We start from the raw sequence: 24,761 nt of genomic DNA on the forward strand, positions 1-24,761 counted from the left end.
GTGGATCTCACCAGCCTCTGGGTAGGAGTCATCGCATCCGGGACCCCCAAGTCGATTTGAAGAAAAGGTTGCATCAGGCTCCGGTTACACCGCAGGTTCTCCGGTCGCTTCATCTTCCTCTTCGGTTTCAGCTTCAGTGGTCAACTTGTCAGCAGCTTCCAGGTTTGAAGTATTTATCAGGAACTACAGCACACCTTCTGCAATCTCTCCCTGCAGTTTAGAGAAAGTGGGTGTTCTGGCTGTCAAATCAGGACAGCCAGCTCCCCCAGTGGGACTTGGTTCTTTTCAGGCAAGGTGAGCTACAAGGGGCAGAAGAGTGTTGCCTTCTCAGACACTCTGAAGTCTAGACGTGGAATACAAAAGATTCTCACCAAAGACAAAACCTCCACTGAGATTGTTCCCACCTAGAATGACAGGAAGATCTCAGAAACAACAAGCAAATGCGAAATGGCAAAACAAGGAGCCCACTATTCTAGCACAATGGTGTGTGTCACTTAAAAAGAGTGAAAGACTAGGTCAGAGGGAGAAAAAGATTCCCATTTACCTAGGGACAAAGTAAAATAATTACCAAGTCCAAGCTAAATGTCCTGGGGTTGACATAGGTCTGGAAGATTTAGCATAACGATGAAAATCTTACCTAAACACTCATTTCATAAGTAATAAGGTTTTAAAAAAATGACAGATGTGGCATTTCATTCCAACCCCAATACGTTTGTAATAAGTAGGGGTTATTATGCCACGGTATAAGATAAATGCATGCCTTAGTTTATTAGCATGGTCATCTTCAATAATATTTATCAAACTTGGCTTCATGTCAAAGTTCTTGATGTTTGATGTTTTCAGCTTGTAAGTCTTGAAACCATACCCAATCACAGATTCTGAGCATGTACCAAATAGTGTCTGCCAATGTGGGACATCCTTGTACCTGGAAATCCAGAGCCGGATAGGAGCACATTGCAGTGGGTTCCCAAAATTGTTATTTTGGGAAATCACAGGTCCTCAAGCATGGTGCTCTGCTAATGATCTCTGCCTTGATACCAGTAAGGCCGAGATCATTGGGATGCCTGCTCCCTGTTTCCCTGCCACTCTCTGGTCACCCTCATTGGGCCCCCTCTCCTCACCCTCTTGTGAGGCAAAAAACCATATGGTCATCTTCGACTCTTCTCTCTCCTTCTTCCCTCAGATCACAGACCTTGCCAAGAAGTCAAGATTTCTGCTGCATCTCCTCGGAGGCATTCTCCCTTTCCTCACCTTTCCCCAAAAGGTAATTGTCCCCAGAGCACTGATTCTTACTAGGCCAGACTACTGCAACAGCCTCTTCCTCAATCTCCCTCTTTCCTCACTTCGCCCTCGTCAACTAATCCAGAATAGGGCCGCAAGACTTATCCTTGGCATCAAGCCAAGGGACTGCATCTCTCCAGCCCTAAAATCTCTCCACTGACTCCCGGTGGCTGCAAGGATCCAATTTCATCATCCACAAGGCCTTCTGGGGCCTGGGACGTTGCTACATCCAACTGTCTTTCCCTAAATACCCCCCTGCTAGAGTCCTTCGGTCCTAAAGCTCCAACTCTCTGCAATCAGAGAGTGGGGGGGTAGATTTCTTTCTTTGGCAGGAGCCTTCCTGCCCCTCAGATTTGAGCCGGATCTCCTTAAATTCGGGGAGCTTCTCAAGACGTTCCTTTTCTCCTCCTCCTTCCGTTGCTAATGTCCCTCTGCAGCTGCGACTGGTGTCTGGTCCCTTATTTGACAAATTAGCTTTATTGTGGAATCAAAACATAAAAGCATAAAACGGTAAGAACATTCCATTGATATAAAAATTATTTTAACAATGTAAAACCTAATTGAAACAATTAAAAATGTATACCAGCATTGTTCCCCAGATAACCTTAATTCCCTGTTAAAAACATTATCTTATCATACTTGACATTTTAAATTATATTTTTGATCAGATACATTCGATATGTTTGCAGTGCAAACCGTTAAGTTATTCCAACGGAACAGAGTGTTCAAACTTTTTCAATGTTGAAGCGCTCATGAATAGGAAAGAAAAGGTTTCTCACAACCCATTCTAGCAGTAATGTTCAGACAATTAAAAACATTACTAGCACTAATGGGAGAGAAGACTCGCAGCCCATCTTTTTCAGCTATATTTATTCAATTGGTGAAGATGGTGACTCTGATGAATCCGTATTGCTTTAGAAAGGTGTTGCTTTAGCAGCCACGCTCGATGAATAATCTTGGCCACCTTGTTGACCATCACCTGGTTTGTAATTGATTTTAGAAAGGTCAAAGCTATGATTGTTGTTTGTACACCCTCCATTCTCAGAATGGGGTTCAAGTAAGCAGCTCTCAATGTTCTCAAATTTGGGCAAAAAAACAAAAATTATTCAATGTTTCCGATGACTGGCTACATAATGGACAGGTATCAGTATTCCTGTTGCCCCAATTTTTTGTGAATGAGGCCAGTCTTAGTGCCCCTCCTGAAATCCATGTAGAGGCTGCAGGTGTACAGTGGATCTATAAGATCTAAATAGATCTTGTGGCCAAACTCCAATTTGATTGCAAGGTAGGCTTCACCCAGTTTACATTCTTGACAGTTAGCCACCATTTGCTCCCTACAGTGAATTTTCAGCACCTTCCTAACTCTACCAGTGGCAGCCTCGTCTATCCTCGCAGGGTTTTCCCAAAGGGAGATCTCATCAAGAAGAACTTTTTATAAGTTTTTGACCCATGGGAGATCCACCCCACTCCCCCACCCCCCAAATCCCTTTATGATCCAGTTGGGTGCGCCAGTCCTTGCATTATGCCCCAAGTTCCTGTGTGGACCATAATCGCAACCAGTAGCAAAACGGAAGATAAGTTCGATGCTTATGGGACACACGTCCAGCTCCATATGAATTTATGCATTTGGAGGTTTCCATGGACAACATGAGCATGCCCTTCAAAAACGCATTTTTCCCTTTTTCCAGATCAGACCAGTTCGACTTTCCACAGATTTCGGCTGCATAAGAGTCTGAAGTGAACTCTTGTTTTTTGTACAGGTCTATGGCCAGGGAGACTGTGCCTCAACCACGACGAATACAAATAATTCTGGACCCCTCGAATGGGCTTTTCAAGACTTGCACACGCCTTGGTTATCTGGGTGGTCCAGAAACCATTTTCGCGGAACCTAACATCATCGTAGTACTTGACTTTCTCTAAATCATGGGCATCGAGGTTGATAGTTAATCCTGCCTGTTTTGCACATTTTTGCTTGAACACACTTATGTGCCTTACTGGGGCCTGGCCCTCTTCGTCCCATTTACTCCAGCACCCGTTAATCCAGCACTTGTCCACGGGAACATTTCCTGACTAGCCTGACTCTGTTCCACCCCTCCTCGCACTTGTTGACTCTTACCCCTTCCCTTCCCCTCCTTCCCCCTCTGCACTTGCGCAGCCCCGGGGCCCTGGCCGTCTTACATACCCCCTCCCTCATCCTGACCTGCCCACCCCACCCCTTGCACTTATTGATGTTGTACTTGCATGATCCGAATGTCACAAGGCCTAAAAGGAAAGTTTTTACTGCTATTGTTTATTTCCTTCTCTGTGTCCCCCGTGCCCCCATTGTCTTGTGGCGCCTACAAACACGTGTGTACAGGCGCCTTCGACATGCCCAATAAATAAATAAATTAAAAGCTGGCAACTTGGACCTTGTGTAAAAGATAACATTGTTTATTTGATAATGTTACAAATGGGATGTCTGAAGGATTTAACCAACCACTGAGTGGATGGCGCAAGACCTTTGGAATAAGAATGAGGTCCTTGTTGCATGAGCTGTGTTATCTGCTGTAATTTGAGCGAATTGATTTGGTTACTTTCTCAAAACTAAATGTAGCCAACCCTCCCCAAACTGTCCTCGTTTACCCCCGACTATATAAATCTAACAAAGAATGAGAAGGCTTGTAATTGGGCCCGGTGAATAAAGCCAAATTGAATGATTATAATGGAATGTGGTATCAAACCTCTCCCAGCCAAGCATTTTATTTCAGTTAAAGTTAAATGTTTATCTTCCAATCATTTGCTGTTGGTTGAAAACTGTCTTGTTTGTGCACGCAAGTCTGTTCTAGCTTTCCACTTCTACCTTGCGTGTAAACCAGCGTGCTTGTATTAATGTTGGGCCCAACTAGCCAATCGGTTCCAATTGCTTCCCTCATAACTGTCACACACTCTTCGTGGAGAGAGCACAGTAGTATTTTGTAGTGCTTCTTCATAACCTTTAAAAAGCCTCCTCGTTGACACTGCCATTTTATTCAGGAAGTAAAATTCTGTACTTTGAACAGTGCCTCATCTTTTTTGACTGGACTTTTTTTTTGTCTAGGTGAAAAGTATTTTCTGTTTGGTACATAAGCTAAGTTAATTGTGCTGATACCCAGAGAAAGCAAACTATTTGCATTGTGTCTTGAACATTTCTGTCTTCAGCAGTGGGCTCTTAGTAAATTTGTTTATTATGTATTTTGTGATGTCTGCTTTTTCCTTCCTTCTGTGATGTAATTTCAAATGAAACCTTTAGTTCTTGACATTTACTTTTTCATTTGATGTTGATCGACTTCTGACATGAATGGTACGCCATTACTTAGAGAAAAATCTGTTTGTGGTATGCACCAAAAGCTTGCACAACAAATATCATTTAAACAGTTTTTGGGGCAAAGATTCACTTTTCTTTGCTCTGCTATATAGTTGATGAGACAGTCATTGGGTATCGGAGCATATGTTTTTCAAACTTTAAGCCCACTTTGTGTTCTACATCTGAACATGATAAAAGAGCAGCCATCTCTTAGGAAATAAATCACAATGTTTAGCAAGGAAATCTGTTACTGTAAGCATTCTGATTTTGTTTTTCTTTCAAAAAAGGTTACCTTTTAAACTTTGCCTCTGCTGCAACCAAGAAAATATCAGATTCTGTGGCTGAAACCGCACAAACCATTAAGAAATCGGTAGAAGAAGGGAATATCGATGGCATCATTGATAAGGTATTTTGACATTTTCAGTTTCATTTGTTTTGTAGTGCTTGACCAACTATAGAGAAACCTAAAATGGATCCCGTTATGTATGAATGGGATTAATAAATCACAAACCTAGCCTGGAAGCCACAGAGCACTTTAAATAGGAGATACACATAGGTGGTTACATGGACTTACACAGGTAGATGGAATTGGTAGGGGAAGAACTGAAGGTGTGGCAAGAATATGGTTGATTGGAGTGTTTGGCAAGATGTTGCCAGTGTGACAATAACAAATATATGTAGAACAGCCCGGCCTAAAAATGTGATCTTCCCAGTTGCAATTGGCTACTGATAATTGACTCTTGAAATTCTTATTCCTGCATATACTTAATAAAATTCAATAATGTGTTGACAACTATTACGTGTGTGTGTTTTACAGTCTGTGCCTCAAAAGGTCTGTTTCGGATAACAGTTGCAAATCTTTGCTGGGGGGGGGGGGCTTGAACTAGCCGGGAATCAGACAGCACTAGTTCCTACTTGCTCTGGAATAGCCTTACAAATATATCTGATGAAAAGGAACGCTCTGCTTTTTTAAACCGGAAGAGAGAACCTGAAGGCATCTGATGAGTGAGCGGGAAGTCGGTCCTCAAACTCCCCCTTCCTCGCGATACTCGGTCTAAGCTGAATGAGCACCGGTTCCCTTAGATGGCACCCATGAGCTAGACCCTTCAATGCTTAGCCCCAAGCGAAAATCTAATTCACGTTGAAGCAGGCAATGATGGAGTGCAGCTATTGGAGGCCGAGAACTCTGATTTCTCTGACTCGTTTTTCTACTGAGCTGCTGACTTGCCTTGTCGTTGGGACATTTCTGAGATGTGGGATGCGTGGAGCCTTCTGACCAGAGGTACCTTGACTCCACTTCCCCAGGGTGACTAACATTTATTTTTTTTCAAGATATTAAGGACTGCACTGAGTTGTGATCATATTCTCTTGCCCCATCTGCGCTATTGGTCAGCAGAGCTTTAGTCACCTGTCCAGGAAGCTCAATACTTTTCTCTTGTACTTTTGAAAATGGAAAGCTTACTCAAATATTCGGGGACTCCACATTCCTCCTTTTTGAGTGTCGGCCCAATCCTTTTTAGCAAAATTAGCTCTTGTCAGAGCAAAAGATGCAAAAGAAAAGGAATAGAATGATGGTTCGCACTGACAACCGAGGCATTGATCCCTTCAAAAGACATGACATTGATATCCTTCATCACCTCCACAATAGTGACCACTGCAGAAGTACATGATGAAGAACCTTTACCAAGTGGTGAAACAGCACTGTCCATTAAAGGCTGACCCACCAGAGAGTATTGTGTCACGAATTGGAATCCTTTGTGGCAGAAGAAAGGACTTTTTGCTGCACTCATGTTTCGTTTTTTGCTGTACTTTTATTTTTTGTACTAATGTCATATTTTTGCTATGGTAATGTGTAAAAGATTAAAACGTTTCAGTTAAGACTACACATTGAAACCGATATATTTTAACCCAAGTACCTTTTGAGTACCTTTTGTAAGGAACTCATGGTGGCAACAGTAAAGACAGACACAAGTGATTACAGTTCAAGAGTGTTTATTAAACAGTATAAATGGGTGAGAAAAATGCCTAATCTAAACCTAAATCGAAGATGGGAGCAAGCTTCAACCACCAAATAATAATAAGACAGTCCTAGAGTCGTTTTGTCAAATAAAGGCCTATACTAAGAAAAACCTATTGCCAAACCTTATAACGAAGTTACAAAAGTGGTGTGGGATAATGTTCATAAGAAAAGAAAGTGTTCACAAAATGTTAAATCGAGATGTTCTGGCCAGGGTCTCCCTTCCCCACGTTTTCTAGCACGGGACAGAGGCGGGACTCATCACCACCGTACACTCCTGGGCTTCTCCAATACAAGGTTACAGTTCCTTTTCTCAGTATCGGGCCATCTGGATCCAAGTCTTTCACGCAAAGTCTCTTGCTTCAGAGGGCCTGATATGTTAAACACAAACAAATGTTCCCTTTCTTGTTCTTCATGTCGGGCAATTATTCTTCACCTGTGGATCCCCCTTAGCTGGACTCCGATCCGCTCGTTCAACGATAGTGTGTCGGGTTCAGACCATTCATGACGTCGCTCATGCAACTTTCTCTTACAATGTAGGATTCACTTCCCTTAGCTTCTCTCCTGGCATCGCTCAGTCAGGTTCACTACTGCCTTTCAACCACAATTTCACTTTGTGTAGAATTCAAGAGTACTAAATCTTTTAAAACAAGGATCACTTTCGTTTAGGTCCCCCTCCTCCAGGCTCAGACCTTCAATAGCCTTTAGTCAAATTTAATCACAGACTTCCGAAGAGCGATCAGGTCTTGCTGGGTCATTCTGCTTTCCCTAAAATCACAAGTTCCCATGGCGTTCCCCCCCCAGCCGGGTTGAAACGCCTATTCACGAAACTATCAAAACTTTAACAATGCATCAAGGACTTTCAATTGTACAAGGGATTTGGTTGCACCTTTTTATGACCACCTTGACACCTTTCTTCAGCCTCCCCTAGGGCTTTCTGGTAATTGCAGTTCTGTATCTTAAAATGTTTCCCCCCGCAACGTTGAGCTTAACTCGGCCCCGGAATTTATTAGCTTCTTCCCACTCACTAGCTGTGCTGACCTCTTTGGTGTTTCTTCTGCTGCTGGAGTTAAGACGACAGCACAATGGTAACCTTGTATCCCAGCCCTGGCAATCAGTGCGAGAGGGTTCCATGTACCGCCGACATCTATCACACCATCCGCCAGCTGCGATTCCCGGTTTTACGTTCCTTTGTTTGTAGGCTTCGCAGGCTTGGGTTCAAAAGGTAAAGGGCAATTACTTCCTTGATTTCCTTTCAGGTCGTGCTGTCCTTCTCCGTTTGAACTGCCAGCCTGGAATCACTGTTTCTTCATACGTTCCACCTTGCTCAGTGTGTGTGTCATGATGCCCGCTACGGGGGAGCCGGTTCAAGTCCTGAGTCCCCGAAAGCGGACATCCAGTCCCCAAGGAAGGACCCAGCAACCCCATATAGGGGCCCTTTGGACAGTGTCCTGGCGCCTATGGCGCCAGGCTCATAAAAGACATCAGTCCTGGCGCCATAGGCGCCAGGCTCATAATGGAAGTGCTTGGGTGCACTTACCTGATGCAGACCATGCTGCAGGATCCCGGCCTCCTTGAGGCCTGAAAGGAACTACTTTACCTGTGGGACTAATTTACCATCCGGGCGTGGTCGGGGAAGGATACATACCTGATTGGAGGAAGGATACATACCTGGAACTTCTTCAAAGGCTATTTAAACCTCACCCGAACAGCCACACGTGCTTCGTGTTGTTCTGCATCTAGCAGCTGGACGCTCACCGTGTCTGCTCCTGCATCCTGACTTCTGCCACGCCTGCCAGCATCCTGGATCACCTGCAAAGGAAGAGAAGAAGAGAACAGAAGAAGGAAAAGTCCTTACCTGCTAAATCCGCATCCCGGAGACATCTCGCCGACAATCCTGAAAAGGAAGACTTTTATTTAAAAGCTCATCGCGTCGGTTGCTGCAGCGCTGCATTCCACTCGCCTTTACAGGGCGCCTCCATGTTCAGCAGCGATCATCCGGATTCGCAGTCACGCCCCAGCGCCTAGGGAGAAAAAGACCAGAACAAAAGGTGAGAGAGAGAGAAGGGAATAAGGAAAGCTAAATCTCCATGTTAATACTTAACTGTTGATTCATTCCCTCTTCATTTCGGGTCCGCGCCGCATGCTGGCATTTCCGGACCCCGGCCCCTAAGGGGAAAAAGAGACATCAGCGTTAATGAGCGAATGAAAAGACATTACCAAAAAACGCTCATTAAAGACTTACCTGATTTCTACAAGGATTTCACCTCTCATCTCGGGTCAGTGCCTGTTCCCCGGCATTCCGTACCCCGGCTCCTATGGGGAAAAAGACACTAGCATTAGTACATTAATGCATTGACACAAGGGGAACCTCTTATCAAAAAACTTACCTGGAAGCCAAGCAAGTTTGGTTCTCACCAATCCGAAAATCCAGTGAAATAACTGGATACCAACGCGCCCCTGCATCAGAAGCAGGATGGAGAGCTCGTCCTTCCAGACCCTAAGGTGAGACGCTACGAGGAATCACAGAAGGGTTTCGAGGAGGGTGAGAGGGGAAAGTGGAAGGCTGATTGCATTACCCCGCAGACAGTTAATCCCCTATTTTCGCCTACAGAAGGATACTTCTGCGAGCCAGACAAGCCAGATTTGGGGGCCCGGTCCAGTCCGTCTTCCGAACCCTGCGCATCACCTTAGAAGAGGTCACAGCAGCGCGAACCAGGCCAGCGCCTCCGTGAGAGTCAGGTGAGCGTTACAGTGTGCTTGTGTGCTCCGCCTTTTATCCGGTTGGGGAACAGGAAAGGGCCATCAGGTGTGTGAAATCTGTGGCAATTGCCTGACTCTGCCTGACCCTTGAGTTGAGACATGTCCGGTATACGGCTTTGGTGTTAGTCTGTTGTCTTTCAGGAAAGTGTTTGTGTGAAAAAGGGGGGGGGGGTTGAGCTTTCAAATATCCTATTGGAGTATGATGGACAAAAGGGGTTGGAAAGAAGGGATAGCGTGTCTCGCCTGTCGGTGTCCCACTTCCGAGGACCGCCCATCCAGGTCGTGTCCTGGCCTCCTGAATGACAGATCCCCGGGGACTAGCAAGTGAGACTCCTTCCGGTTTCTCACACCTTTACGCTACCTATTCCAACACACATCAGTTCCTGATATCTTCCTCTCCTGGTAGCTCAAACGGCCAATAACTGGTTTCCCACCTCTACCCGCCCCCCAACACACCTGTACCTGGCATCCTACCACCCCTATAGTTCCCCAAAAGACACCTTTGTGCTGTGGCCCTGAAGAAAGTTGTTTAATCACTATACAACTGAATCAACTGAAACCGGTAGGCCTGGATAGACCTAATGTAAGCTAAGGACCACTTCGAAGGTCCAGAGGTCTACACAAGTAGATAGCACAACACTTGCGAGAGAGAGAGAAACACTTCAGTAGCACCAACATATGGAGAATTACAATTTGGGGTGCTACAAAGCAGTATTTATTAACATTGAGAGTTTGTTTTCATTGTTAAACCCTTTTTTTAATTGCCAATTCATGGAAACAGAATAAATGAATTATATTTCACCTCTAAGGCGCTTAGCACACAATGTGGTTATATATCAGAGTTGTGCTTTTTATATGTTTAGAAAGAATATCTGTGTTTAGATAGATATGGGGCAAGTTTCTCATCTATCCCCTAACCCTAGATACGCAGCCCATCGGTGTTGACGAGAGTGAGTTACTACACTAGGGAATAGAATTAATGGTTGGAGGGCAAGCAAGTCAAAGTTACACAGAAGGTAACTTACAAAAAGGTCAAGGAAAATGAATCCCTAACCTAACAGTATTTGTGTGAAATCCTTGGGTGAACTGTTGGTGATGATCCCATTAATAGTCCCTTTAAGTGTGTTTTTAGTATTTTTAAACCCATAATTGGGGGTGAAAAAATACAGTCTGTACAATGCAAGCTGTTTTCTTGAGTCTCTTCCTGTCTCCCTACTGAGTGCTTGATGGCTGACTTGGCCTCCTTGCAAATTTAAAGAAACAAAGCTGAAGCTTTTCTTTTTACCCTCTTTTCTCAAGGAAATATCCTTTTGCGGTGGTGAGGATATAGTGTGCTTTTCTTTGCGATTGCAAAATCACTTTAAAAGTGAGGGTCTGTAATGGAGACATTGAACTTTAACGGAAAAGGTTAGTTTTGCTCAATGAGATGGCCAAAGGACAGATCAAACCAAAAAGGTTTCTGAATTTGAGCACATATTTGAAGTTGAATCAACCTGGATCGCAGAGTTTCAGATGTGAGAGAATGTTGAACAATTGGCTGAAAAGGGTGAAGCTGGAGAGAATAGATTGAGATGCAGTCAAGCCTTGCAAATTCTTAAAAATCATAGATCTGCAGGGCGAGTTCCTTAGTTTACACACTCGAACTAAGCGAAATAGATGAGATATTCAGATTCAAGAGAATGCCCTTAGGGTTGATCTCCGCTGCTGCTTACCTTCAACAAGTGATGGTCATTTTGGGAAGTATTGAAGGTATCCTCTTCTATCCGGATGATAACCTGGTCCCAGGCAAGGATGATGGGGGGGGGATCCTGAGAACAAGCTCAGTAAGGCAATCCAGAGGCTATGTGAGGTTGGCCTCCCCCTACAGAAGAACACATGCAAGTTTAGAGTTACGGAGAGACTATATCGGACATAACATTCTGGTCATAGTGTATCTCCTAAAAAGAATATAGTAGAATATATTCTAAAACTAGAACCTCCAAGGGATAGGGAAGGGGTGCAGTCATTCCTGGGGGTAGTTGAATACTACTATAAATTTGTGAGAAACCTTTCAAATTGTTGTATGAACATCAGGGCATTGTTTAAGGATGTGGCATTTGAGTGGTAGTTTGTCAACCAGAATGTAATAATCTCAAGGAGAAAATTTATAAAGTTCCCATATAGGGTTGTTTAGCAAAAAGAATTGTGTTCATAATGACTGATGCAAGCAGAGAATGAGAATTAGTGTTTGCATCAAGAGTGTTGCGAGGAGCAGAACCTGTGTTACTCTGTGATTGAAAAGGATGAATTGTGTGTATTGTGGGCGGTGAAGAAATTTCGAACATTTAAAAGGGGCAGAATGTTCACTGTATTGTGTGGCATAGGCCTTTTGTTTCAGGTTTAACATCCAAGGTGATGGACAGAATTTCCAGAAGGAGTGCAAAATGGGTGACCTCGCTGCAAGGCCATGATTTCTGTATTCCGGGTATGGAACATGTTATTGCAGATTACCTCTCACGGAATGGTAGTTGCAACTCATCTGTGGTAGTGATCGAGGCAGAAGGGGACTCTGCACATGAGGTGTTTCTGGTTTGTGAAGGTGCTGTAAGGAAAGAAGAACAGGGGTTTGCCAACAATTATGATGTTGAGCTCTAGAAGGTAAAATGGTTGTGAGTAACGTGTTTGTCTGGGACAATAATACAGGTCTAGGCGGATTTTATTGCATTAGGGGTGACTTGAATGTTGAAGTAGGGCACCTGCTATGGTCAGGGTGCATTGTGCCTCCAACTGGAGTGAGAAAACCTCTATTGGAAGAGGCACATACACAGCGGCATTTGGTGATTAAGACAAAGGCTTGTCTTCGATTGGACTATTACTGGCTAGGTCTGGACAGTGAGGTGGAAGAGCTGGTGAAGAATTGTGATGAATGTTTAGCTTCACAAGGTGTTGAAAACGTGTTCAGCCACTCAAGCCTTTTGGATTTCTCAATGTTGCTATGGGATTTTATTGCTTTGGACATTCTGGGACTGATAACGAAGGGAAGAGTGAAGAAATTTGTTTTTGTTTTAGTGGACTTATGCTGTAAATGGGTTAAGACAAACTGGGCACAAGGCAGACTCAAGGGCGAGTGGAATTTGTAGATGTGTTTGAACGTGAGGGTTTCCCCAGCAAAATGCTGACGGATAATTCGGTACAATTTACCTCAAATTATGAGGCAGTTTTTACAGAGCATTGGGGGGAGCAACATAAGACCCCTCCACCAATTGGGTAGTGGAAAGATTTAACAGAACTCTGATGCAGAGTATTAGGATGGCGATACGAGAGGGCAGAGATTAGGAGCAGTGCATAAAGAAGACGCTTTATGCATATAGTAAGGCTCCCCATGCCATGACCGGGTTGGTTCCTTTTTGAGGTGTTGCGAAGAAGAAAGGCTGCCACTTCTGTTTGCCCAGGGGTTTCTTAGCAGGATGAAGTATGTAGTTTGGGATGAGGATACGCTGCCGAGAACGTGTACAGTCCAAGAGTGAGAATATGAAAGGGAGATATGATGGGGCGAAGAAGTTGAGGAAGGTAATGATGTGGATGAAAAGGCCCTGTGTAGTGTGGAAGGTAGAAAGCAAGTTAAGAGGGCCGCTTCAGGTCAATCAAGTGTTGAGAGATGCCGTGCAACAGGAGGATGGAAGAACTTGGAATAAGAACATGGTTGCAAACAGATTGGGGTGCGACCATCTTTGACTGGTATGATTCCAGTGATTGCGGTACGATGTGTAGGAGGGGAGGTATTAGGTGGTTGCTAGGAAGGGAGGTGTGTTAGGGGATAACATATCTTTCCTTGTTGTAAATTGTGTGTGTGTATATGTGTATATGTGTATATATATATATATATATATATATATATATGTGTATATATATATCTGAGGCTTGTGGGATCTGCTTAGATCACATGCTGTGCATAGGCCGACATCTAGTGTAAGTTGTGTTGTAGGCTGAGATAGTGAGATATATTGCACGGCCCCTGGTAGCGGCCGTGTAGTTATGTTTAAATTGCTCATCTAATAGGAAGACCACTTTTTGGGTGGCTTTTAACTTTGCTCGCCCTGGACAAATCCTCACCAAACTTTGTGGGAAAAGTATATGGCGTGCTCTGTTTGGCAATTTTGGTGAGGATTTGTGAAGGGGGGGTGGGGGCAATGTTACAGGTTAGTCCCAGAAACATTTTTTTTTCCATAGACTGCATGGAGAAAAACATTGCGCACGCGTAGAGGCCAAACCGCTAGATGGATTTTCACCAAATTTGTGGAAGGAGCGGCAGCTTGGTCCCGAAAGCGTGCTTTTGTAAATTTGGTGAAAATGTGTCCAGTCGGTTTTTAAAAAAACGGTAAAATGTAGGTCCCATAAATTTAGTGATATCTGGCACCGCTCCATGGTCCCATTTCCCTGTTCCCTCCTTGGTCATAACTTCGATAGGCCCGGAGGGCGGTGTGATGTCCATGGACACACGACACGCCCGCTGCTTGGATGGATGGAAGCGTGCTGTGCGTCATAATTTTCGTAAACACTCGCCATGTTTCAGAGGATAGTGCGGTGGCGAAAGGGGCTCAAAAAACATGCGTTAATGCATCTGGTGGCGGGAATAAGAGCTGGAAAGGGTGGGGGAGTGAAAAATGATTCATATGATGTATTTGTTTAGGTGGAAGAAGACAGCAGTGTCCACGAATACTACGGCAGTTCGCGGGTAGCTCCTCAGGCGAGGTAGATTCTGTGGTGACTGTAGGCAACCTTCATTAGGGTAGGATAGGTCCAGAGGAAAGCAGTTTCGGTGGTGACTGTGGGGAGGCTTAATTAGGGGAGAGGAGTGGATTATAGATGGTATGAGGATGTTTGTACAGGGTGTATTATGCTGTGGTGTGTGTGGTAAGCCCCTAGAGTCTTGGGGTGCCCACCGGTTGTATGTAGGTTTCGGGTTGTGGCTTATGTGTGTGCTTTATGATCGGTGTACAGATTGTTGGTTGCTTGGGTGTATTCTGTTGTGGTGATTGGTGACAGTACTACAGTGTTGGGTGCATGGCTGGAGGTGATGGAGTCAACAGCCCAGGAGTATGTCCAGTGGCTCAAGTGTTGCAATACTATGCGTACAGAAGTGGACAGGGCCTTGGGTCGATAGTTTGTGTTTGTGTTGTGGGCAATGGCCAGAATCTTGTGTAGTTTACTGTATTATGATGTGTTGGTTGCAGCCAGTTAAGAGTCTTGGGTACAGAGGCCATGTATTGAAGAGTTTGTGCTTTGGTTGGGAGAACTGTAATAGTATCTGAACTGCAGTTGGTAGGGCTACAGGTGGTGTATTATGTTTGTGAGTTGTGGTAACTGGGCAGATGTTTGCAAGCATGGCTGTTCTATGTTGCAGTGGTTGTGGCCAAGGCCTAGAGTCTTAGGTGCATGGCCAGTATTTTGGCCATGTATATTATTTGATATACATATTTATGAAGGCTTTGTTTATAGAAATGACTTGGAAAAAACCCATACAACATAAAACGAGTATCTGTCAATAAACTAACTTTACACTACATAACTTGTCCTAGACATATGTTGCGCTAAATCAATATGGCTTTAGCTTCATTTTCCCCATCCTGCCGGAAAGGTCACAGCAGCACCAGGCACACTAGTGTCAGAGAAAACATTCTCTCTGGACTTTCAAAATCATAGTCTTACTTCAAACACAGCATGCTGCAGTGCCACTTCTAATCACCCCGAATTCACATTTCTTATCGGACAAACGTCCCTGCTAATATCCATCCCTGGCCCCTATTGATGTGTAATTGCTGCCATTGTAATGATCTGTTGACACAGAGCAACATGTTAAAATGTTGTACCCCCTGGGAGAGCTGCAGTTCTGCCCTACGCTTCAACTATCACACAGGAGTGTGAGCTGAGGACAGTAAAGGCTTTAATCAGGCATGGGGACAAGGCAAAGTTGGGATCTTTGACGTCGCGCAGAGGGTGCCTACAAATCGCGGGAAACAACCTATTAATGCGGGCAAGTTCCTCCTAATCTTACGTTAGTTTCACTTACTTTAACAGATGCGAAAAGAACGTGTTAGGCACAGCCATCTTGTGCTAATGTTATGCGTGGATCGATCGCACTAAGTTTTAAGTGAGGGCGCAGCAATAAATCAAAATGCCTGCCCCCGAAGTTGACATTAGTTGTCCCAACGGTTTGCTCCAGCTATTTTCATTACGTTTGTGGCCAGGGTAGCCCAACGTGTCATGTCATCACCGACTTCCACAAACTGGAACATAAACGCAAGATAAACCAGACATGCTCACACAGACCTTACCTTCTTTCTCTTGCCATAAATAGCATTTGTTTAGTGATTATTTTAATAATGCAACAACAATAGTGCAATGTTACAAGTGCTTTTAATTTTCAAAGAATGTTTACAAGCAATTGTACGCTTCATGAGACAAACGGTTTCTTAATCTTGCCGGCAACATGGAGCTGAGTATGTTTTTTGTCCTTTTTGGTTCCTTGTTTTGCCGTATGGCAAATTAACAAAACAATTGCATGATAGTACTTGGTGGTTTGTGTGGGAGAACACAAGTGTTTTTTGCATTTGGAAAGGTGAAAGTTCTTGCTTCTGTGCCTTATTACATCCTGAATGTTGTTTCTTATTGCCAGAAACACAAATGGACATCTAGGCCCTTATACCACTTATGCTAATCCTCGAATGTTGGTTCCACATTCTGTCTGTTGGTACTTGGAAGCTATGACACGGGCAGTAGGGTAGAACATATCTGCAAACGAAGAATAAGAATACATTGAAGTAGCTGGTCTTTATTTAAATGTAATACGTTAGCGTATAACTCATAAGTGTTCGACACCTAGTTATAAGCACAACACAGCAAATCTTTACCACACCAATGAAAACAAGGTGTACTGTTTGAGAGCATGATTTGCGTATAATTTGCGTGATTGCATTAGGTACACCTCGGATTGGGATGGAGAACGATATGCAGAAAACAAAGAACAATCATAGCAATTATTCAGCTTCAATCCCAGAGCAATGTCATTTTAACGAAGTGTGGAAGATTACTGTTAGAAAACTGAGGACAGTGCACACGGACAAAGTTTACGCCACGGCCCATTAATAATTATGTATACAGCACTCTATCCTATTTATTTTTAATTCCAATAGCATTGTCATATACAGTTCAATTTATATAATTTCTGCAAATTCCGTGGTTCGATTGTTCAGGAAATTGCTCTGTACGTGGTATTACAGTTTTTGTTACTCACTGGACGGGGAGAATGCCAAAACGATGTCCTGGAAGGCACAGGACTGGGCTATTGATTGAAGAGCTTAGGTCAGGGCCTCCAACCTAGCCTCCTCTCTGTGAGGGCACAAGATCTTTTCAACAATATGACCCTTTGCTGGGTAGAACCAGGCAGAGACTGATCGCTTAAAAGAGTGGGGAGAACGCACCGCCACGGACCTGGCTGTAAGGAAAGAACAAGAGGTAAGCAACTGAGTACAAACAAGGGTCCCCTTATCCCAATACTTCTTTTTTAGTACTACCTAAGCAACGCCCTCCCCTTGATTCAAGGTAAGCTGGGAACCACCTACAATTAAAGAAGGGAATATAAACTGTTTTGACTATAGATGTCAAATAGTAAGGGAACGAATAACCAAAAAACCCCTTACCACTAGTGAACAGTTGAGTCTACGACATCCAAGGAGGAGTTGACAACGGAAGGGCAAAATAACAAACAGGTAGGTTAGTTAGGGAAGCTATGCCCGGGCGGAACGAGGGGCGCACTATTGTCGGGTTGGTGCACTATCAGCAAAGCGTCCCTGTGCACTATTGAAGTCCAAATTGAAAGTCTAATTGCAGCAAGAAGCTGTTAACAGTAATTGAGTTACTTAGCAACAAGTGGTGGAGTGATGCAGATGGTTTATTTGGCTGCAAGGTCAAATGAACAAGGCAGGGTTGCTTGGCAGCAAGTGGTGAAAACAGAATACGATGGATGTTTTCCCAAAAAAAAAAAAAAATCTTACCGGTGCAGGGGTCTCCAGCAGCGTCTCAACCTGGCTACTGGCGCACAGTGACTGGATGGAAGTGTCCAGTGTCAATATGCAGCACCAAAGCACTGGGAAACCTGCACACTGACAGCAGGAGAAATGGCAACCGGGGAGTCCGGAAAGGTACACAATTCAAAGTGCAGGCGGGTGTCAAAAACAGGAGGCAAGTTCAATCCATGGGACTATAGCAGGGTCTGGTACACAAACGAGTAGAAATTATCCAAACAGCAGGCATGGCAGTCCGTGGATGGAAAAAAGGGTCTGATACACGAGCGAGAGTAGGAGGCTGGAGGGAGCAGGCAATCGGAATCCAATGAAGTGAACAAGGTTCGGTACACGATAACAAGGAATAGGAAAATAGAAGACGAAACTTCTTAATGAAATTTTGCAACTTTAATCAGAAGCAGCGTTTTGTCCGGTTCGGAGGTTTAAATCTGGAAGGAGGAGGCGGAATCGGACGTAAACGAGGCTCACGTGTCATCGCCTCTGGGCTGACAGAGGTGGAATCATGGGAATTGTAGTCCAAAATTGCTGCGGAGTGAGCTGAAGCCACTATTCTCCAGGGCAGCTGCCAGTGGGTATAGAATGGGTTTGCGCAACAACGCATACCCCTACGGAGGGCAATAACCCCCCTGCGGGCCTGCCAAGGCGTAACATTCTGACTACCTTGGTGGATGGAGAGATGGTTGAACCTTACACACGTTGCAATGAATAGATGGTTGATGATAAAAACAATTGTAGAATTACGGCACCTATGTAACACTGTTATGTACAGTGTCTTACGAATCAATGGTGCATGTTCGGATATTGTGTGTGCCAGAATGTGTGTGTCAGATGGCTGAACATACGTGGGTGGCAGAGTCATGTTAAGCAGTTTTGGGTTCCTGGTCATGGACATATTTGGGGCCCCCACTCCACCAAACCAAAGAAATTACATTAGAAGTTTTCAAAAGATTATAATGGGGCATGGCTTTGAAATACTGTTTCCATTACATATTAAAAGAGTAAAGCAGAAGTTTGAAACTTGAAACAGTAGAGCAAACTTTATAATATGCTCGCCTGAGTAATGCACCATGTGGTGCAGTCTATTGTGTCTTCTACCCATTGCAGTGAAATGGCCTACATACTTGAAGAAAGATCAAGTAATGGCCTAAACGATGCCACTGGCATGCGAGGAGGCAAATCTTACAGAACACAGTACAGTTACGTACGAGATGTGGATGCATTCTGTGTTTGAGTTGTGGTCACTGTGTACATTATGCGATAGGTTTCTGTATTATGATGTGTTAGTTGCGGATAGTTATTAGAGGGTTGGCTGCAGGGGCCATCCATCAAAGAGTTTGTTCATTGGGTACTGCAATACTATGAACTGTGGATAGGGGTTAGGTGGTTTTGTTATGTTTGTGCTAAGTGGGTAGATGTTTGCATGCATGGCTGTGTTCTGCTGTGGTGGTTGTGGCCCGGGTCTACAGTATTGAGTGGATGGCTGTAGACTGTAGGGTATGCATTCAAGAGTGTAGGCCATAGGTACAAGCACCATAGTATAATATAACTATGTATTCAACATTCTGATACTGGTATGTGGATTGTAGAAATGTGTACAGATTGCAATTTGGAGATTATAAAGAAGTCTGACACCAATACTTTTATACTTACTGTTTGCATTGTTCAGGGCCTATGCAGTTTTTGTGCATGGTATGTGGAAATGTAGGAGTAATTTTTGTTTTATTCTCTGTGGTAAAAGAAAACCTAACGCGTTAGGGTAGGTACTCAGTACTTTTGTCGTTCATTGCATTGTAGACATTACTATAGTTTGTGGACCCTCATAATTAGTACTTCATAAGTACCATGCTTTAAACAAGTGTACTGTGCAATGTGCACAGTTCCTGTGTTTCTTCGCATATTCATTGGGTCTGTGGGGAAAAAAATCCCTGCAGGATTAAAAAAAACAACTTTTACCTTCTTTTGTTATGTTGCACATTCCATTTTAGCAACGTGTGTACTAGGTACAGGAATGTTTACGGTGCACTATTGCAGTTGGAAGAATTGAAGTGGTGTACGATTTGTCTTTTGGAAATGGTGGTAGTATGGTTGCAGTTAAATACCAGTTGGTGCATTCTAACTGTTTACCTGTTTCCTCTTTTTAGTATTATTTATTTATGCATTTGGTTGTTGCTGATGTTTTGTAAGTATTGTGGCATTTCACTGTGAAATGCAGAATTGTGGGGGGAGTTAGATACCTGTTGACGTATTCTAGTTGCAAGCAACATTGAAGTATTATGATTGCAGTTGGATACCAGTTGGCGTATTGTAACTGTTTACAGTTTCTAATTTTTGCAGGAGATCTTTAAAAGCTTGTGCTTTCTTGTCGGTATATTTACATTTTTCAGTACTGTTGCAGCACTATAGGTGTATTTACTCATATTTGCATATTTCTTTCATTGGTATGGGCATTGGTAGACAGTTTTTGTCTTATTCTAGTAGTTGGTTTCGGAGGTTACTGAGGACAGTTGTAAACCGTCATACTCAGTACTTTTTCTTTTGTAAATATTATGTAGGATACAATATTGGTGTGCGTTTTCTATCCTTATTATCTTTGTGCCTTTTTAATAATTGGGTCATTGGGGGAAAAATTGTAGAACAGGTCATCTGATGTATTTGTTGGTTACTTGCTGTATGCTAAGTTGTTCCAGTTCCACAGAGTAGGTCATTTTTTTTTGTTGCACCTACATATGTACTGGTGGGTGTTGGGGAGTAGGTTACTCTAATTTCGTAGATTAGTGAGTACATTTTGGTTTCAAGAATATGAAGTAGGCATTTGCTAGATTTTCTGGTAAGCTCTACTTATAGAGTAATCACAGTATTATTGCATTCAAACCAGGCACATTGCTTTTTAATGTATGCAGTATAGTGACCTGCACTGGTTGTGGAGACTGTGTGGTAGATTAGTGCTACTGTTGTGAAGGTTTTCTTGCCAAGTGTTACTTTTCTGTGTGTGAAGTGTGGGATGTTTTAACCCACTAGGCTCTGCCCTGCAACATCCCTGTGTGCTGATGGTGAAAGAATCATCAAAAATGGCCGCAAAAGCCCTATGCGCGCCAAATCTATGAACAATTGTGCTTTGAAACTGGAAAAGATGGCTGCCAGATCCACTTTGCCTGTTGTCAGTGGTGGAAGGAGACCTCACTGCTGAAACCTGTCACTGGGCTGCCTACCAAGTAAAAAGGAAACTGCATGAAAGGCAGTGCTTTATTGCAAGGAAACCCAGAAATTGCTCTTAGATCCCTTTTTCTTGGTTGCTAAAAATACAGAATACCGGATCAAAACACCACAAAACTTCCAATATCTTTGCTGGGTGTTACCCGCCACTTCATTTAAGGAATCAATATGAACCCACAATGTCAGGAAAAGTGGAATCTATCATCCAAATATCCACAGTAAAAAGTGTGCTTGCCTTTGAAAAGCTGTCAAAATATGGGCGCAGTACCAGCGGCCGGCTGTGACTGTTTCAAAAGCCTGCATTTAAACTGCAAAGTTGCACCATTAAGATCTAATGTCTTCAATCTAAGTGACCTGTCATTAAGAGGAACATAGGTTGTAACTATTTAATCTCCATGATTTAGACACTGGAATCAGAGTTTTAGCTGCTTGATTAAATATTGCAAGTTTTATTTTAAATTAAGAAAATGTTATAATTTGACAGTGGATTTAGCTGAAACTCAGTCATCAAAACAGTCCCCCCCCCAGCTTTCCCCAATAAAAGGCATCTCTCCTGCTTCTCATCAAAGGCCAGGAACTCACATTCAGGTGTTGATTAAGAGGGGAGGAGATTTGGGCTGCTGCTCCTGGAAGAGACAATGAACCTTCCTTGGCTGAAAGAATATGCAGAATGGAAGTGTCAACAGTGGCCTCTGCCAGAGGCAGAAGGCAGGGATTGCTCTTGAGCTACACGAAACCTTTGGAGGCGGGGATAGACATTTGTGTTGATTCTCAGTGGACAGAAAGCTCATTTTTGAAAAAGATTGATAAATGTCTGTGCGAATTAGTAAAAATGGTAAAATTACAGTATTGTTAATGTGATTATTTTTTTTGTGCACATTTTAAAAGGACCCAGAACTCTGTGCGATGTTCTGAGAAGGCGTAGTGAAAATTCTGGTTTTGTAACAATTGTATTCATGTCAGAAGCATGAAACTTCATACGATTATGCCCATATACAATGCGCACATATGTATAAAATTCTGGAGAAATCAGATGTTGTGTCCCGGATAAAAAGTGCAATAAATTGTCAAATCCAGACCCAAGACATCACAGCTACGGGGCTTGGAAGAATATGTGCTCCACAAAACGTGTGATCTAGGTTTGTCATTGGTATAAAGATTGTACACATGTAAAGATGTATTATATCAAAAATAGATTTTATGTGCTAAAGGCAAAGGGGAGGTATTCCCTGTCTCATAAACCGCATCATCATGATGACACTGTTTTCCCCTCCAATCAAGGGAGAGAGCAGACTTTAGCCAATGGACTACCTAGGGGTGTGCCTAGAATATTAAGCATACCCACCCCTTTATCAAACACATAAATAGAGACAGCTGAGGACCTAAAGAGACAGACTGATCCACCCACCATCCTGAATTCGGCAAAGCATTTTGATGGAGATACATCCATATCCTTGTTCCAGACGCCAAAAACCTTGCAAGCAGAAAGGCTCAGAGCATAGCTGAACCACTTTCAGCTGGGCCTAACTTCCAGAACCCATCCTCAACTTAAAGGGGAAACCAAAGAGCAGCCAGGTTGTGCTGTAACTGCTTGCCTGCCAAAGAATCATTTTCATAACCAGAAGGGCAGATTAAATCCCAATCTGGTTATGCCGTGCTGTGCAGACCAGAGAGCATTGCAGATCCAGTCCAGTCGTGCGGTGTCCAGAGGGCCTTGCTGATCGCTGACCCGTCCCATCCGGTGTGCCCAGCAGTCTGTCTCAGAAGTCTGTCCCAGAAATCTTTGACCAGAATCCCTGACGGTTCCATTCAAACATTGGTAGTGAGTATCCATAGCATAGGATTGTCACTAGCCTATGTACTATCTATAGTCATCCCTATCAAAATCAAATCTATCTTATATCCAGAACTGTATTGTTGGAAATCCTTTTTGTCTTGCCTGAACTCTTTTATCCTATAGTCCTTCTGTAATAATATTGTTAAAAATCATCTTTGTGCTGATATATTGCATCTGAAGAAAGGCAAGCGTCTTGGCGGGTAAAAATCTGATCGGTGACGTCCTGATTTGGTGGCTGTGCTGTCGTGTAGTTCGCATCTTCATAGTCCATTCCTAGTGTAAAGAAACCTTGTTTGTATTTTAAAAAGTGCACTCTTATTTTACATTTTACCTCTTTCTGAAAAAAAGACCTCCACGAAAACCTCCATAACTTCTTCAATTTTCATGCTAGAAACGGAATTTAAGTGTCTACTTCAATCTACCATCCTAAGCTTTCCAATGAACCCAAAACCGCATTATAGTTTTTCCGCAGTAATGCTTTCCGCGTGCGGAAAAGTTTGCCGCAAATTTTTCGTTTGGCTAAAATCCATAATGTGTAAAATAGCTTTTCATTGCACCCGACCTCAAAATTTAATTTTCAACTTGCTTATCACTCTCAAATCATTGCTAGTGTTTGTCTGAACCCATACAAAGTGGCTCCCATTAGTATTTAAATAATTTCAGTGAATTAAACCATGTTCAAAGTTTAACTATTCCATTCAAGCCAATTTTAAACCATTTTTGACATGTTTGCCAATCAATTCTGTTTTTCTCTGGCGTTTGCTGGGAGGAAATTGGGATTGATGTATTGTATTGACTTCTGCATTCCTGATACCTGTTCTTTCTCGTATCTCTTCATATTGCATATTGGAGGGATTGAGGGGTGTGCAGGGGAAAATAGTAATCACATTGCCATTTGATTGAACTTACAAAGTATTATTTCTATGCTGCATTAATTTTTCCCATCATTGCTCCTTGTGATTAAAGAGATTGTTTAGTGGAACATCACCCCATTGGTGATCATTGTATAACCATTAAAAATAGTGTGATATATATATATATAGTGAAATCCATAAAATAAATATTTTAACTTTGCAAACCAGCCTGGTTCAGTGTGACAGGGGGGGATTCCAAGAGAGGGGCATGATATAAGTGGTACATCGTTCAGAATAAAATAACTTTTAGACACAAATAAATAATTAAGGGTTTCAGTTGTGCATCCCATGCTAGGCATTGACTTAGGTGAAGTGCCGGATTGAAATCACTTACAAGATTGGGGGCTCGTCTGGGATTTTCTGAATTAGACATACCACTTGTGACAGTCTAATACAGCGTGCTAACTGACTGTGTACATAAACCCTGTTGGGCTACCACACTGTGCTACACTGTGAAAACCACCCTTCAATAGTAACACTCTAAGGAATTTGGTCTGTTTGCAAAAATAAAATAACTCCTGTAAATCAGAAAGGAAATTAATATTTCCGGAATGGCGACCTTGGTAGAAATCAATATGGCAAAAGAACACCTACTGCACACATTATTTGTCAGGTGTGAATGGACAGAGCAGGATCAGAATGTGTGGTTGCTGGAAATTAAGGAACAGGCCACTGCAACAGGATTAAATATATGGCAGGATCAGGGTCCATTGCATATGGCACTGAGTGAACTGTATATGGCCCCTAAGGTAAAAGAAGAGCAAAGTAAGATTGTCAAAATAGCGGCATATCTGTACTTCCACATTAGAGCAATACAGGACAAATATGCTGAGAACCTAGACCTGGCAAACAAGCAACTACAATAATTACAAAAAGCCCAAACTGATCTGGACTCTGCAGAGCAAAGGCTACAAAAGAGCCATGAATCAGAAAATGAAACCAGGCAGTACCTGATCAAATTAAAAGAAGATATGGATATCCTGCAGCAGGAGAAGGTAGAACAGGATACCAAAGTACTGGCCCCGCAGAAGGAGTGCCAAGAAAGTTTGGACTCTCTACTACAGAGCCAGAAAAAGCTGGAACAGAAAATAGATTTTAATAGAGCATGCGCAGAGCAGGTAGTCACCCTGCAAAACCGCCTAGATAAAGAAAAAGAAGAAAATAAGAAATTCTCAAAGACCTGGACACCCAGGCAGAGTTTGATGAAGAGCGCCATAAAGCTGGTGCACTCCAAAAATAAAGGGACGAACTGGCTGCACAGAGGGGTACTCTTATTCAGGAAAGGGACACCTTAGGCCAGGAGGTCAGGTATTTAAAAGATAAGATGGAAGAAAATCACCTGCCCCTCCAG

The 24,761-nt window shown here is 43.1% G+C and overlaps 1 protein-coding gene across 1 annotated transcript in view; it reads left to right on the forward strand.

Moving 5' to 3' along the window:
• SYAP1 (synapse associated protein 1) overlaps nucleotides 1-24,761 on the forward strand; it is a 1,300,668-nt gene that overhangs the window by 189,312 nt on the left and 1,086,595 nt on the right. Inside the window, exon 2 of the mRNA XM_069636804.1 lies at nucleotides 4,891-5,009. Within this exon, the coding sequence (XP_069492905.1) occupies nucleotides 4,891-5,009 (119 nt within the window). The remainder of the gene's footprint in view (nucleotides 1-4,890; nucleotides 5,010-24,761) is intronic.

Source organism: Ambystoma mexicanum, chromosome 7p, assembly GCF_040938575.1.
Source record: "Ambystoma mexicanum isolate Mex_15411 chromosome 7p, UKY_AmexF1_1, whole genome shotgun sequence".
In the NCBI taxonomy this organism is placed as follows: Eukaryota; Metazoa; Chordata; class Amphibia; order Caudata; family Ambystomatidae; genus Ambystoma; species Ambystoma mexicanum.